This window comes from Dendrobium catenatum, unplaced genomic scaffold (assembly GCF_001605985.2).
Source record: "Dendrobium catenatum unplaced genomic scaffold, ASM160598v2 fragScaff_scaffold_992, whole genome shotgun sequence".
NCBI classification, from domain to species: domain Eukaryota; kingdom Viridiplantae; phylum Streptophyta; class Magnoliopsida; order Asparagales; family Orchidaceae; genus Dendrobium; species Dendrobium catenatum.
This window is the reverse complement of record NW_021319454.1, coordinates 729844-747087: the sequence shown is the minus strand read 5'-3', so window position 1 is coordinate 747087 and position 17244 is coordinate 729844. Positions and strand designations below refer to the sequence as shown.

The following is a 17244-nucleotide window of genomic DNA, read 5'->3' as shown; positions in this document are numbered from 1 at the left end:
GGGTCATCGGAAGGCCTCCATTTAATGTGACCAAACCATCTAAGGCGACTCTCTCTAATCTTATCTTTCACTGGAGCTGCTCCAACCTTTTCACGTATATGCTCATTTCGTATCCTATCTCTAAGGGTAAAACCACTCATCCACCTAAGCATCCTCATCTCTGCAACACTTAACTTAGTATTTTGCTTCTCTTTTAATGGCCAACATTCGGTACCATAAAGCATTGCAGGTCTCACCACCATCTTATAAAATTTCCCCTTAAGTTTGAGGGGGACTTTTTTATTGCACAACAAGCCCAATTCATTTTTCCACTTCAACCATCCAACTTGAATTCTATTGATAATATCCCCATCTATTTCACCATCACTCTGAACAGTAGATCCAAGATATCTAAAATGTGTACTCTTATTAATGACTTGATCGCCCAAAGTCACAATCCCCTAACTAGGTTTATTGCTACTAAAATTATAATCCATATATTCAGTTTTAGATCAACTAAAGTGAAAACCTTTAGACTCTAAGGTTGACCTCCATAAATCAAGTTTACCTTCAACTCCTCTAGTCTTATGAACAAGAAGAATATCATTAGCAAAAAGCATAAACCAAGGTACATCCTCTTGCAAATTCTAGTGAGAACATCCATGACTAAAGCATAAGGATATGGGCTTAAGGCTGATCCTTTATGTTATCCAACCGAAATAAGAAAATACTTGGTCAAACCACCTTTTGTTTGAACACAAGTAATAGCTCATGCATACATATCTTTAATGATTTGAATATAAGCATTGTTAACTCCTTTCTTTTCAAGAACTCTCCATAGCACTTCTCTTGGAACTTTATCATATACTTTCTCTAACTCAATAAATATCATATGTAAATCCTCCTTTTTCTCTCTATATTTCTCCATCAAACCTCTCAATAAATGTATGGCTTCTGTAGTAGACCTACCCGACATGAATCCAAATTGATTTTAAAAAGTATCAGTATCACGCCGCAACCTACGCTCCATAACTCGCTCCCATAGTTTTAAAGTATGACACATTAACTTAATTCCTCTATAATTCACATATTCGTGTGCATCACATTTATTCTAAAACATAGGAATTAACACTTATTCTCCACTCATCTGTCATCTTTTTAGTCTTCAAAACAGTATTAAAAAGTTTAGTAAGCCAAAAAATTCCTTCATCACCTAAGTTTTTCCACTCCTCTATTGGAATATCATCAGGTCCAACAGCTTTTTCACACTTCATTTTCTTTAAAGCCTCTCTAACTTTGGTTTTACTAATACGATAATAAAAACAAAAATCTTTATTTTTATTTACGGTGTTAAAGTCACTAAAGTCAGTTGTATTTTCACATTCTTTATTAAAAATTTAGCAAAATATCTCATCCACCTTTGTTGAATATCATCTTCTTAAAAAGTATTTTTTGATATTCATCCTTAATATACTTCACTTGAACTAAATCCTTACTACTCCTATCTCTTTATTTAGCTAACTTATACATATATCTTTCTCACTCAGTATCTAATATATTATATAAATCATTAAAAATTTAGCTTTTTGCATCGCAAATAGCTTTCTTACATTCCTTACGAGCTCTTTATATCTATCCCAATTATTAGAATTTTTTACTTTTAAACCAATTTTTATAATCTTCTTATTTTTTTTATGGCACATTTGAATTCCACCACAAACTATTTTTACTATTAGGAGCTTTTCCCTTCAAAACTCCAAGCATATCTTTTGCAATATTCTTAATTTCACTAACTAATTTTTTTCACATAACATTAGCATTCTCATGCACAGACAAAATCTTAAGATATAAAATTTTACTCTAAAAATACTTTTGTTAATATTCTTTAAATACCTCCATCTAATCTTAGAATATAATTTTATTTTATTTTTTATGTTTTCCACCTTTATCTTAATGTCCAAAACTAATAATCGATATTGTATACATAAATTTTCACTCGAAATAACTTTACAATCTTTGCAATCTAAATGATGTAATTTTTTTATAAGAAAATAATCAATCTGTATTTTACTATATCCATTTTTATAAGTTTAGGGAAAATATGAAAATATCTTTAAAAATCTTTTAACATTTCAGAATATCAATAGATACACCCTCTTAATGTTTTAAAGCAGTTCCAAGCCCAAATCAGCTTTACCAGCAACACTAAAGGGCTAAAGTCAATTCTAGGGTTTGTTGTCCTGGGTGCTGTCCTCATTTAGTTGACCCCAATCTTTCTATTTACCCTAGATCTACCTCTCCATGATCTATTTCAAAGCCATTATACTTTTAGTGACATCCTTTGAAGCCTCCAAACAAATTTTCCCACCACTAAAAGGCCAATCCCCACTTTGCCTCTACTAATTATGTATTTTCTTAATGATAAAAGGTATTTATGTTGAGAGTTTGTAATCTCAATACCAAGGAAACCTTTTTGCTTGCTTAAATCTTCGACTTTAATTTTTTTAAATAATATTTCTATTAAGTTCTCCATTCCTTTCTTGCTAGTACATGCCATGATAATACTGTTGATATAACTAGTACTATTGAGACCTCCCCTTGAAGTCATGCATTTAATAAATAATAGTCTCGTTGATTATTTTAGTGTACCTTTTGAATCAGTCCATTGATGATTGCCTCAATCCATACAATGCATTTGATAGCTTACATATCTTTTAATTTATATTTCAATCAAATCTTGATGTTACTTCCAAGTATCCTTCCTTCTCTAGGTCACCATATAAGGAATTATTCTTTATATCAAACTATTTGTATCTTTCCATCCGTATTAGCTGCTAATGATTAAAGTACTTGAATGATATTTATTTTAGCAATTGGAAGAAAGGTTTCAAGGTAATCAATCCCATATATTAAATATAGTCTTTGGCAGCCAATTTAGTTTTATACCCATCTAGTGAATCATTTGATTTGTACTTCATAAATATCCATCTACCTCCTACCAATTTTTTTCCTTATGGTATCTTTACTAATCCTCATGTTATTCTTTTTGGATAAAGTGCATAAATTTTCTCGTTGATAACATTATTATAAATATTATTATTTAATATCTCAGATATAAGTTAGGAATAAATGTAGTATGCAAGCTAGTAAAGATGGTTTATTGATTATGAGGAAGTCTTTTGTATGATAAAAATTGATATACAAAGTATTCATTGAATGTTCTTGTACTTTTGTTACGAAGTTTCTTTTTAGTTGCTCCCTAGCGTACTCGGTGACAAGAATTGATTTGGTATTGTTGATTGGACTTGCATAGAGGGATTGATAACTTTCTTCTTGAGTAAACTTATACTGATTGAGTATAAAGTGGTTTAGCTATAGGCTTGATTTATGAAGTAGTTGATTCTGGAATATAGTTGCTTGCTCGTATGAGTGGTAAGGAAGGGTAATGACATTGCTTGGTGGGGCTAAGTAGTAATGAAGTATTGTTCTTCAATGAAGTGACATCAACGAAAATATAAACCTTTCTCATGGGGGTGGTATAATTTTGTGTCCTTTTTGTGTGGGAGAATAACCAATGAAGACACCTTTCATTGCCCATGGATCAAGTTTCCCTCAATTTTTGAAAAGTGCTTGAAGGAAGACAAAACTAAGAAATATTTTGGGAACAAAATTATTGGAGGTGCTGCTAGAGAGAAAAAAATTGGTTTGGATTTGCATATGACTTTTGAATGCAAGAACTCTTGTAGGCAATTGGTTTAATGACGTGGGAAGGTGTTAAAATAGGCCTCTCTACAATTTTTTAGATAAATATATTTTTTTGAAAATAAAGAGCCTTTGTGTTAGGTACATAGGTGATCATAATTTCATTCTGTTGCTCTATTTTTTTGGGATGTTTGTACATAAAAGGACTAATGAATTAATTTTCTCTGTATATATTAGGAGGGAGAGCAATTAGAATAGTCTTTGACATTGTCTTATCTATCACTTTTTATTTCAGTGCCAGATTTATTTTTGATTAGGTTGTAACAAATATAAAAGAATATATGCCAGTTCTTAGTTTTTAGTAAAAAGATTCACGCACATTGGTAAAGTCATCTATATAAGACGTAAACGATTGAGACCCATATATGTTTGCTATGAATGTGAAAAAAAGAACAATTGTGAGCACTTTGGATGGTTCTTTCCATTTAGCTGGTACGTTAAATGGATGTTTTGCAATCTCTTATTCCCAAGATAATCCGTACAAAGGGAATATGACCATTGTTGTTATCCATGGAGATGGAAATCGTGGTGGTAGTGTGTTTGTGGGAACGGAAAAAATGAACAAAAATAAAAGAATGATTCTATGTAAGAAGTTAGGGTGAGAAGAAAGAGGAGAGGACACTAGAGAAAAAATTTCAGGGCTTTGATACCACGACAATACTTTATAAATAGTGAGTTTTTTTCATTCCAATATTTGTGTAGAATTTTTACAATTGTAGAAAAGCTTCTAATAGGAAATATACAATATTAGGGATTGAAAAATAATTGTATAACTAATTTCTCAAGTCCATTGACAAGTAAATGGCCAAAGTTTTCTATTTTCTTCAAGAATATGCGAATCAATTGAGACCATTTTGGATGTTTCTTTCCATTCATCTGAATGAATGTTTTGTAACATCCCCATAGATTTAGATTGCATCCTCCCTCAATCCCATGTTAACCTAGGATAAAGGGAATATGAGCATTGTTGTTGTCCATGGAGATGGAAATCATTGTAGTAATATAGGAGCTAAAAAATGAAAATAATTGGAAATATTTCTATTTAAAAAATTAGGAAAGAAAGAAAGAAAGAAAGGGGAGAGGACACTACGAAAAAATTTCTATAGATTTGATATTATGATTGATATATTCTCAAAAAATTATTTTGATCGGGCACGAATCTCGAGGCAAAACCCAACGCGGAAACTTCAAAAATTAAATCCGGGAGCACCCAAACTCCGATTTCAGCAAGCTTATAGTCAAACTAAGCGTCTCGGAAATACGAACCCAACAACACCAAATTCAACTCAATCCGAGTCCAAATGAGCCCAAATCAAGCCCCCGAAGTGCTATTGAAAAGCTTGTACCACAATTTGAGTTACCAAACGGTCTTCAATTTTAACGAGCTTATACTCGAATCGAGCGGCTCGACGAGACGAATCCAACGAGCCCAAGATCGCAGAATTCCGACATCACTAAGGCCTTCAAATATCCAATGAACGGTGCACGATCGAAGGGTTCAACATCAATCGTCCATTCGACCACTGCCTATTCGCCCCTGATCTCACACCTATTTACAAGCCATGCCACTCCAGAAAAACTATAAATAGAGCCCTCATTCTTCATAAGAGGACTCAAGTGAGAAGAGAGAGAAGAAGAGAAGAGAAAAAGGGGAAAGGGAGAATCATCTCCTCCTCGACCACCGCGGAGTTCTTCCCACCGCCTGAATACATTGGAAATCTGCCGGATTTTCTGGAGATGCCTGAATTCTGCAGAACTTTGTAAATCTGCTTTAATTTAAAAGAAGTAGATTGTAATCTGATCGTCCTGACTTGTGGGACGAATCAGTTTTTTGTAATTTACAAAACACTAGTGGATCTTTTCAACTGGGCGTGGCCTCGTGGTTTTTTCCCTCTTTCGGGTTCTCCACGTAAAAATCCTTGTGTTCATTTTCTTTTCTATTTGTGTGCTGAATATTCGTGCAACGCTCAGATGTGAATTTGTAAACTTTACCGCCGCGTATATTCTAGCCCGCAACAGTTTGACGCCGTCTGTGGGAACACTATCCCACTACTTTAAGTTTTGCTACGATGGTCAACAGACGCAATAGTCATATCGTTGGAGCTTTTCGCTCCAACTTTCGTCAGTCCAGAAATCAGTCTATTAACCATAGACGCCTGATGTCTGCCTCTTTTCATCCTGGGGTGCAGAATGCTGCTGGAGAAGGGACCTCGGGACCTTCTTTAGAAGAAAGAATCCGGAAGATGGAAGAATCTCAGAACAAGTTCCTTCAACTCCTGTGAGAGAATCGGCAGCCGGCATTGGCACAACGGGAGGAAGTTTTTCTCCCTCAGGATCCACTACTGGTTGAAGATGTCCAATTCGAACATCTTCAAGCAGAAGTTCATCTTCCTCCACCTAGAAGACTTCCTCAGTCTCGACAGGATAACGAACTTGCCGATACAGCAAGTTCTACACATCCTCCGCCCTTAACTCGGCAGCCTCACACTCTCCCGGATCTCCCAGAAGACTCTGCCCAACCACATGTTGCAGAGCTCCCTAACGACGCCCTGCGTCACGAACTACGAAAGTTGGTAAGGGAAGAATTCCCCCAAGGGGATGCGAGACATACTCTCCGACAGAGAAACTTTTAGGAGTCATCACCTCTAACCGAGGCCATATTATAGCATCCCATTCCGGCTAGATTTAAAGTACCCAGCATCGAGTCTTACGACGGAACGTCCGACCCGTACAAGCATATCGACCACTACAGAACCATTATGCACATTCAACGAGCCTCAGACGCCCTTCTCTGCCAAGTTTTTCCTGCCACCCTCAAAGGACAGGCTTGAACGTGGTTCTATTCGCTTCCGTCTGGAACGATCCCCTCATTTGTAAAATTGGCCCAAGCTTTTGTTGAGCAGTTTGTAGCCAACCGAAGAATTGCTAAGGATTCTTCTCACCTCTCCGGGATCAACCAAAATGAGGGAGAATCGTTGAAGGAGTATTTTCAGCAGTTTTTCACTGAAGCTCAATAAATCCTAGGAGTAGATCCTGAACTGTTGAGAGGAGTTCCTTGGAGGCCTTCGCCCTGGCCCCTTTTTCTTCTTCACTTATGCGCGACACTGTTCCTTCATATGCCGATTTAATTCACCAGGTAGAAGCTCAAATCTCGGCAGACGAGGCTATAAACACCCATAGGAAACAGTTTGAGCAATCTACTGGGAAGCGCAAGGGTGCACCCGGGGCGGATAATTCTTCCTCACAGCGAAAGAGGTAAGGGAAGAACAATCTGCCCCTAGGCCTCCATTGCCACGATGAGAACCTTGACAAGAAAAAGAGTACACTCATCTCAATACATCTCGAGCAAATGTGTTAATGGCTGTTCGACATCAAGATACGGTGAAATGGCCACATCCTTTGAAGCCGAATACAGGAAATCGGGATCAATACTGCCACTTTCATCGTAGTCGTGGCCACACTACCGAAGCATGTAGACAACTGAAGGAGGAAATTGAAAGGCTTATCCGCCAAGGCTATCTTCGACAGTTCATTCGGGATCCACTTACCCGAGAGGAAACTCGTCTCACTAGGGGGCAAGATCGACAAGGCCACCGGTGAATAACCGAATAGCAGTTGGAGAAATTGAAATAATAGCCGGAGGCCCTTTGTTATCCGATAAAGTTTTTTTTGGCTTTAGACAAAATTCCAACTCCAAAGAAAGCTCGTGTAGATCACTCCATCACCTTTGACGATTCTGACTTGAAGGGAGTAAAAACCCCTCTCCAAGATCCGCTTGTTATCAATGCAGGCATAGGTGACCCGTGCTACAATGTTAAGAGAATTCTTGTGGACAATGGTAGCTCTGTGGATGTCCTGTTCTACTCTACCTTCCTTAATATGGGTATCACCAGAGAGAAGCTTCAACCTGCTGCAGGTCCTTTGTATGGGTTTGATAACGGACCTGTACGAGCATAAGGGATAATCAGTCTCCCAGTTGTACTTAGAGAATTCCCCCAACAATCTACATACTCTGTCCAGTTCATCGTTGTAAAGTCTGAATCAGCTTACAACCCTATCTTTGGAAGGCCGCTTCAGTCGATTTTCGGGATTGTCGCCTCCATCCCTCACCTCAAGCTGAAGTTCTATACTCCGACAGGAGTTAGTGTGGTATGCAGAGATTAACAAATAGCACAAACCTGCTATCTCAGGTAGGTCAAGTCACGCCCAACGGATACTCTAAACATTGAGGACTTTGATCTCCGGTACGAGGACATCCCTCAGAGGGCTTCCCTAGTAGAAGAACTCACTACTGTATCTATCTCTGAAGAACATCCTCTAAAGAAGGTGCAAATTGGGTCACTTCTCTCAGAAGAAGAGAAGAAAATATTCATAGATTTTCTACGAGAAAATCAGGACATTTTTGCATGGAGTCCGGCGGATATGCCCGGGATTGACCCCGAAGTAATCGTACACTCCCTTAAAGTCGATCCGGCGCACAAACCAATCATCCAAAAGAAGCGGAATTTTGCACCAGATCGTTAGTAGGTGATCAAACAAGAAGTGGACAAACTCTTAGAAGTCGGATTCATTCGAGAGGTGCACTATCCTACTTGGATGGCAAATGTTGTTATGGTTCAAAAGGGGAGCGGAGCATGGAGGATGTGCATAGACTGTATAGATCTCAATAAAGCCTGCCCAAAAGACAGCTTTTGACTTCCTCGTATCGATCAGTTAGTCGATACCACCTCTGGACATCAGATGTTGAGTTTCATGGACGCCTACTCCAGTTATAATCAAATCAAGATGAATCTGACTGATGAAGAAGCAACATCATTTCAAACAGACAGATGATTGTATTGTTATCAGGTGATGCCCTTTCGGGCTCAAGAATGCTGGAGCAACTTATCAATGCCTCATGAATAAGGTTTTCAAAATCCTTATTGGACGAAATATGGAGGTATACGTGGACGACATGTTGGTAAAGAGTCTCGAAAAATCTCAACATATCTCTGATTTGGAGTAGTGCTTCCATTTATTGAGACATTACAATATGCGACTCAATCCCGCCAAATGCTCCTTCGGAGTCGCTTCTGGAAAATTTTTGGGTTTTATGGTAACCCACAGAGAAATCGAAGCCAATCCCAAAAAGATCAAGGCGTTAAGAGATATGGTGCCACCTAAGAACATCAAGGAAGTCCAAAGGCCTAATGGGAGAATTGCAATGTTGTCTCGTTTCCTGGCACGCTCAGGAGACAAGTATCTGCCTTTCTTCAAAGTACTCAGAGGCGCTCGCAGCTCCGGTTTCCAATGAACAGATGAATGCCAAGAATCCTTCGAATAGCTACGAAAGTATTTGGCTACTCCGCCGCTACTTTCTAAACCAACGCTTGGGGAGAAGTTGTATTTATACATAGCTGTTTCGGCCCAAGCCATCAGTTCGGTCTTGGTACGGGAAAATGCTGTACAACGCCCCATCTACTATGTCAGTAAAATCCTATCTGAAACAGAGTGGTGTTATCCCTTAGCGGATAAGACAACATTAGCACTAGTTTATTCTGCCAGAGAACTACGTCCTTACTTCCAAGCCCACTCAATTGGGGTTTACACAAATCTGCCGCTGAAAAGTATTCCGCAAAAATCAGAAGCATTGAGTAGGCTCGTCAAGTGCTCTGTAGAACTTGGACAATTTTACATTAACTACTTGCCTAGACCCGATATCAAATCTCAAGCACTTACATATTTCGTGGTTGAATGCACCGTCCCAGTATCCGATGTGCAATCAAGTACTTTGTCTTCTCCTCTGTGTTGAACGTTGCATGTTGATGGATCTTCTGGAAGTTCTGGCGCTTGGGCTGGAATCTTGTTAATTTCCCCGCAGAAAACTACTCTTGAGTATGGGCTCCGGCTCAAGTTTCCAGCAACAAACAACACGGCAGAATACGAAGCCCTTATTGTTGGATTAAGACTAGCAGTTGATTGTGAGGTGCAGAACCTAGTAGTCCACACTGATTCACAACTAGTCGCCTCTCAGGTGGAGGGAGAGTTTGATATCCACAATCCACAACTGGCCCAATATTGCAATATTGTGAAATTACTCTTGGCCCGTATAGGAGAATATCTGATTGTACATGTTCTCCGAGAGCAGAATGCCAGAGCAGATGCTCTTTCAAAACTTGCAACATCAACGACTTGAGACATCTACAAGAGAAAGTGCGTTGAGAAAATCCACTTTCCAAGTATTCAGGGTCCATGGGTCATACAATCAATCGATGAATCAAGGGAGGTGTCTTGGATCAATCCCATCTTGTCTTTTTTATAAGATGGGGTACTGCCTGAAGAACCCATGGCTGCAACGAGATTTTGAAGACGAGCATCAAATTTTACCATCATTGGTGGTGAGTTGTATAAACGCGCTTTCACCAGACCATACCTGAAGTGTCACCCATCTTCAGAAGCTGATTATGCACTCCGAGAAATTCATTCAGGAGTATGTGGCGAGCATTTGGGAGGAAGAGCTTTAGCTTATAAAATCACGAGGCAGGGGCCTACAATGAAACAGGACGCGATGGAGTTTACACGAAAGTGTGAAAACTGTCAATTGCATTCCAATCTCACCCATATTCCAGCTCTAGAACTTGCATCACTTCAAAGCCGCTGGCCTTTTGCCCAGTGGGGAATTGACTTAATGGGACCCTTCCCTATAGCCACAGGACAATGAAAATTCATCATCATGGCCGTAGATTACTTCACGAAATGGGTGGAAGCAGAACCCTTAGCAAAAATCACTGAAGCAAATGCCAAACAATTCTTATGGAAGAGTATAATTTGTCGCTTCGGTATTCCAGCAATGGTCATCACCGACAACGGAACTCAGTTTACTGGAAAAATCTTTACATCTTTCTATAAAGATTTTCATATTCAACTCGTCCACATGGCTGTCGACCATCCTCAAGCAAATGGGCAAACGGAGGTTGCAAATCGAACAATTCTGAAAGGGCTGAAGACACGCCTAGGGAAAACTGGGGGGCAATGGGCTGAAGAACTCCCAAATATCCTCTGAGCTTACCGCACCACGGCCAGGACTCCTACAGGAGAGACTCCATTTAACCTCTGTTTCGGTACAGAAGCAGTCATACCAGTGAATATTGGAGTTCCAAGCAACAGAGTTCAAACCTTTAACTTCAATAACAACGAGGAGAAACTCAGGACAAATCTAGATCTCCTCCCTGAAGCAAGGGATGAAGCCTCACTCAGGGTCGCTGCATACCATCAGCGGATCACTCCTCACTACAATCGGAGAGTAAAACCTCGAACCATTTCCGTTGGAGACTTAGTTCTTCGAAGCATCGAAGCTGCTGGAAAAGGCCCTCAGCGTAATAAGCTCTCCCCTCTATGGGAGAGTCCTTTCTTGGTGGTAGCTATGGTCAAGCCTGGAACATTCAAACTAAAAGATGCCAACGGAAAAATGTTTCCCCGAACTTGGAATGTGGGCAACCTTCACAAGTAATATCAGATGAAGTTGATGCTATTATCTGTTTGGTGTGATGTCATTCGTAGTGTTTGTCTTGCTCTGTAGCTATGCTTTGTATCTTTTAAGTTTTTCATACGCTCTTTGTATGTTGATTGTAGAAAAATACTTCTTGTTGTATCCCTAAGTTTACTAGGGAATTGTCGTACTGTTTTATATAATATAGTAATGTGATGTTCATCTTATCTCAATACTATCTCTCCTCAAGCTCTTTTTCCCGTGATTCGAGAAATACATAACTAATGCTGTATCTCAATCACTAGGTAACCAATCCCAGGGGGATCTGGTTCGACCTCTTCCATACAGGTTAAAATCATCATGCAAATGCTTTGATTAACAACCTCGGATAGGTCAAGATATCCAAGAAAGATATCTCTCACATTCATATAAGTTAAAGAGACTACTAGAATGATTGAGTCAATCTCATATACTTATGAAAAAGAGACATATTATATATATATATATATATATATATAAAACTCACAAACATCAAGTACATCATTTGAAAACATTATACAAACACACGTACAATCATCACAAATAAAATAAAAGCAATACAGACAACGTCAGAATATTTCTACAGAATCTCAATGTCATCATCGTCCTCCTCCAAATCGAAAATATGCTGCAAATCACTCTCCAATTCTTCACCGTCAGAGTCTGGAGAAGGATCACCAGAAGCCTGGCTCGGAGTCAACCCCTCGATCTCCCCTCCGTTCTTACGCTGCACTGCACGAACGCCCTTCATGAAGCCTTTGATGAAGCCATCTTCCATAAGTTCTGCTTCTAAAGCCTTCACCTCTACGTCATAAAAATGATCGCGAGCTTCCTGAACTTGATCCTCGACAAATATCTTAAAGGCGTAAGATTTTTTAAACTCTTCTATGGCTGCAGACGGTGACAGTTGAGCTACATTCTCCGACAACTTGTTCAGGAGCTTCTTATTCTCAGCCTCAAGGATTTGCATATCTTTCAGTTGTTGATTGTTTGTTGCCTCTGCCTCCACCAACTGTATATACAAATGATCCATCCGTTCATTCTGGGAAGAGGATGAAGCGATCTTGTTCGCCAATTCTTTTCTTCATTGTTCAAGTTGATCCTCTACCGTCTCCATCTCCTTCACTCTGTCGTCGTATTTCTTCTTGTATTCCCCCTGAAGGTATTTGACCTTCACGAATTCATCGTTCCAGTCATTCAAGATTTTGTTCACCTCAAGGTACTATTCAAAAAAGAATCAACAAGTGAAAAGTGTATCCCTGAAAATGTGTATACAAATACAAGGGAAATGGAGAGAGGGTGAACTCACCAACTCCTCGGCTCTTCGACGACCAATGCACTTATATTTCAGAACATCCTCTGGAATGTATATCCTGGACGGAGAAAAGCGAGGACCCTTGCCGGCAACAGCCAAAATTTCGTCTGACTTCTTCTTCTTAGGTACCTCTAAATCTCCCTCGCCCTCAGGTCGCTTGGATTGACTAATTTGGTTTTCCGGAACTTTCACAGATTTCTTCAACATCTGTGCGTGCGTCCTCCCTGCATGAGTTGATAGTCCCACCTTGAATAAATATTCTTCGTATATGCTTCTGCTCAAGCAACACATCTCATAACGGAGGGCATCAATATCAGGAAGCTTCAGTATCCTCAATAAGTCTTCCGGTCCAATGTGAAGGGGGATAGATAACTCCTTCAACTTTCCCCATTTTTCTTGGAGGCCCCAATCGTTCTGCACATAGAAGAAGTCGCTAATCCAGTCTTTAGACGGATCCCTGGTATGAATATCCAGCCACTTAAATCTGAAGGAGACACGACCCTGCGTATCAGTATAGATACGCCCCGTCCGAGCTAGGCAAATCTGGAGACAGCACCACTCCGCGGTCTCTGAAAAATGCAATCAGGCCCATTATGACCGACATAGCCCGATAGGAAAATTGAGACAAACCAATCCACAGATCGTCAGAATATCAATCAATTCTGGAGCTGTCGTAAATCGCAACCCCGCTCGCAAACTGAACTCGTACACTGTCACATATCCCGGGGGAGGAAAGCAGGTGCGATCAGATCTCGCCGGCACCTTCATCACCAGATCATTAGGAAAATGAAATTTTTTCCTAAAAGAGATGAAAGAATCTTCAGTGATGGTGGAGATAACATCATCAGCCTTTGTCGCCTTGGGAATATTCTTCAAACGCTCAGAACGGGTAGTAGGACGATCTTCTTTGGCGAAAGCTTCTTTGGTAGAGGCGCGATCACCCATCTCAACTTTCTTATTAAAGAGAGGTGAGAATCTAAGTAAGAAAGAAATCCCCTAACTTCTGCACAAGAGGAGGGGCGCTAAGTCGAGCAGGAAAAATTTATCACTCGAAAATAGCGGAAAGCCTCAACTATCAGAAAGCCAGAGGGGAAAAAAGGGGAAATCCCCTAACTTCTGCACAAGAGGAGGGGCGCTAAGTCGAGCAGGGAAAATTTCCCACTCGAAAATAGCGGAAAGCCTCAACTGTCTGAAAGTTAGAGGGGGAAAAGGAGGAGGAGAAATCCCCTAACTTCTACGCAAGAGGAGGGGCGCTAAGTCAAGCAGGGAAAATTTCCCACTCGAAAATAGCGGAAAGCCTAAACTATCAGGGAGCCAGAGGGAGAAAAAGAAAAGGTGCAATTTTTTCTAAAGGCCTAGGGGGCCTATTTATTGATTTCTGGAAGAGGAGGAAGTTACTGTCATTTTTAAATTCTAATTTTTTTTTTAATTTTTCGGAACTTTTTTGGAATTTTTTGGGATTTTTTAAGACCCAAAAAAGGCAAAAAATAGTTTTTTCCAGCTAGTGGGGCCCGCTTAAGGCGGTGGCAGCGAACTGCCACCCAAAATCCGCGTGCACAGCACGCAGATCGCGACCCGCAGCACGTGTTGATACGTCGTCAAAAAATTACCCAATTGTATACACTCTTAACTTTTAAAATTCATATCACTTTCCCTATGTGTGTGACACAATCACCAAATTGTATACACTCTTATGTGGCCAGACTCAAGAAATAGAGAATAAAGAAAAATAAAATTACAGACTTTGTTACTTGATATTCCTATTTTTACCCATTCTTGAGCTTTCAGTATCCTTAAGCGGTGTATGTCTTATTTGTAATGTTAGCACTCATAGATAAAAGAAATATCTAAGATATTTAATGAGAAAAGCAATAATTCAATCAATAATGTTTGTCATTATCAAATCACATACTAGGGATCCTCGATTGCAACAAGGCTAGCAAAAATTCATAGCATGTAACATTTAAATAAGTCTCCCATGGAAGTTTTGGCTTCCCAAAATAAATATTGGCTTAATAAATCATTTTTCTCCTCGAATTTTGATGTAGAGCTTCCCATATCCCTTCGCCTTGGTATGGGAGCCTATCTTCTCCTGTTCATTTATTCTTTGATGCTTTCCTTCTCACTATTTTTCTATTGGTGTTATCATTCTTATTTGGAGTAATGGGTGAAAACTTTTGCCTGCACTAGAATGATTCATCGAGCTGACCTTAAATTGGTTTAAGAGGTTACTGATGATAATTATGACAATGGTGGTGTTATTGTCAAGATAATTGAATTTTTTTTCATTCATTACATGAAATATTTGTGGTTAAGATTTATCAGCCTCCACACTCATTTATTCTTGTCCATTACTTTTAGTTTGTTTTACTGGTGAGATTCATTAAAAAAAAAAAAATACAAATTAGGCTCTCATTTTCATCTCTGCTGCCAGAGTGGAAAACCTGAGGAAGTTTAAGAGCAATGAAGGGGACTGCCCTACCTTGGTGTGCACTGATTTGGCGGCTAGGGGATTGGATCTAGATGTTGACCATGTAATTATGTTTGATTTCCCAAAGAATTCTGTGCGTGCTACCTTCTTTTCTTATTTATTGAACTTGTTTCTATTATATCTTTTGTTGAACCTGTGCTTGAATTACATCCTATATGATTTTAGATTGATTACCTTCACCGAACAGGAAGGACTGCGCGTATGGGTGCCAAAGGTATGCTTGGTTCATGCCCTTTTAAATTGGATGCTAGTGCGTGCAAGTTGTTTGTTCATTCAGTTTTCATATATGCCACTGGTTTTGTTTGTTCTGTTTTATCCACATGTTGCTTTAAGTACGTTTTATAAGAATAATGTATGGGATCACATTAGGACTGGGAGAGCTTGTCACATTTCCCTGCACAACAACATATAGTGATAAAATATAAATTATATCATTAGTCGATTTACAATATTGCTTAGGTAAAGTTAGTCGATGTTTAAATTGTTGTCTTACTTTTTTAGTTTTAAGTATGCTTCCACTATAGGTTAAGTTTATAGCACTCTGCTTATAATTTATATATTTTCTCTACGTTTTAATTATGTGGATTTGGTTACGAGCTGTTGCAAAAGTTTAATACCTAGTGCAAATAATATTCTCAAAATTCATTCATCTTGCTGCCATATTCTCTGATATTTGTAAAAGATATAATTGAAATATAATTAAATGCCAATAATCAGTGTAGATTATCATAATTAAAAAGTGATCATCATCATAACGTTATACTAATTATTTCGGATAGACATTTTGAAAATTTTTTCCATTCGTTTCCGGTGAGTGCTATCTAAAGTGTTGATACGTCGTCAAAAAATTACCTTGATCGGGCGCGAATCTCGATGCAAAATCAAGTTGGAAACTTCAAAAATTAATTCGGAGACCATCCGAACTCTGATTTCAGCAAACTTACAGTCAAACTGAGCGTCTCGAAAATACGAGCCCGACGACGCCAAATTCGACTCAATCCGAGCCCAAATGAGCCCAAATCAAAGACCCGAAGCGCTGTTGGAAGGTTCAAACAACAATTCGGGTTACCAAGCGGTTTCCAAACATTACATGCTTACAGTCGAATCGAGCGGCTCGACGAGACAAATCCAACGAGCCCAAGATTACTGAATTCCGACATCACTAAGACATTCAAATGTCCATCAAACGGTTCATGATCAAGGGATTCAACATCGACCGTCCATCCAACTACTCTCAACTTGCCCTTGATCCTCCACCTTTTTATGGGCCATGCCATTCCCAAAATCTATAAATAGAGCTCCCTCTCCTCTTGGGAGGAGACCCCTGAGCCTAAGGAAAAAAGAGAGAGATCGGAGATCGCTCTTGCTTCGTAGCCTTCTCGACCACCGTCGGAGTTTCGCCGGACCACCGCCAGGGTTCCATCGAACCACCACTGCTCGTCTAACGCCGGACTTCCGCTGGGCCACCACCTGACGCCCTGTGCTCCGCCGGACCATCGCCTAACGCCGTTGCTCATCTGGACCACCACTTGATGCCCTGTGCCCATCAGACCACCGCCTAATGCCGTTGCTCTGCCGGACCACCACCTGACGCCCTGTGCTTCGCCGGACCACCGCCTGATGCCGTTGCTTCACCGGACCACCACTGGAGATCCTCACCTCTACCGGACCACCACTTGAGGCCCTCACCTCCGCCGGACCACCGCCTGATGCCGTTGCTCTGCCGGACCACCACCTAAGGCTCAGACTTCTGCCGAACCGTCACTTGAGGCCTTGTGCTCCACCAGGACACCACCTGAGGCCCGGACTTCTGCTGGACCACCACATGAGGCCTGAACTTCTGTCAGACCACCAATTGAGGCACTATGCTCCATCAGAACATCACCTGAGGCCCAGACTTTCGCCGGACAACTACTTGAGGCCTTAAGCTCCACCAGGCCACCACTTGATGCCAGAGTTCTCCCAGAATACTGCCGACTATAGTCCATTCGACCTCCATCACTAGACAACGGTCTTTCTGACCCTGGTCTCCTACTGACTACGGTCTTTCTGACCTCCGTCACCTACTATGGTCCATCCGACCTCCATCCTTAGACAAAGGTCTTTCCGACCCTGGTCTCCTACCGACTACGGTCCATCCGACCTCCATCACTAGACAACGGTCTTTCTGACCCTGGTCTCTTACCGACT

General features: G+C 40.1%; 1 protein-coding gene across 2 annotated transcripts in view; it reads left to right on the top strand.

Moving 5' to 3' along the window:
* The window catches only part of LOC110101153 (DEAD-box ATP-dependent RNA helicase 39), a 56431-nt gene that overhangs the window by 24246 nt on the left and 14941 nt on the right, over positions 1-17244 (top strand). Inside the window, exons 7-8 of one of the 2 annotated variants that reach the window (XM_020828944.2) lie at positions 14998-15097; positions 15220-15268. In XM_020828944.2, the coding sequence (XP_020684603.1) occupies positions 14998-15097; positions 15220-15268 (149 nt within the window). Of the gene's footprint in view, positions 1-14997; positions 15128-15219; positions 15269-17244 lie in introns of both variants that reach the window. The other variant, XM_020828943.2, reaches the window with a different exon arrangement.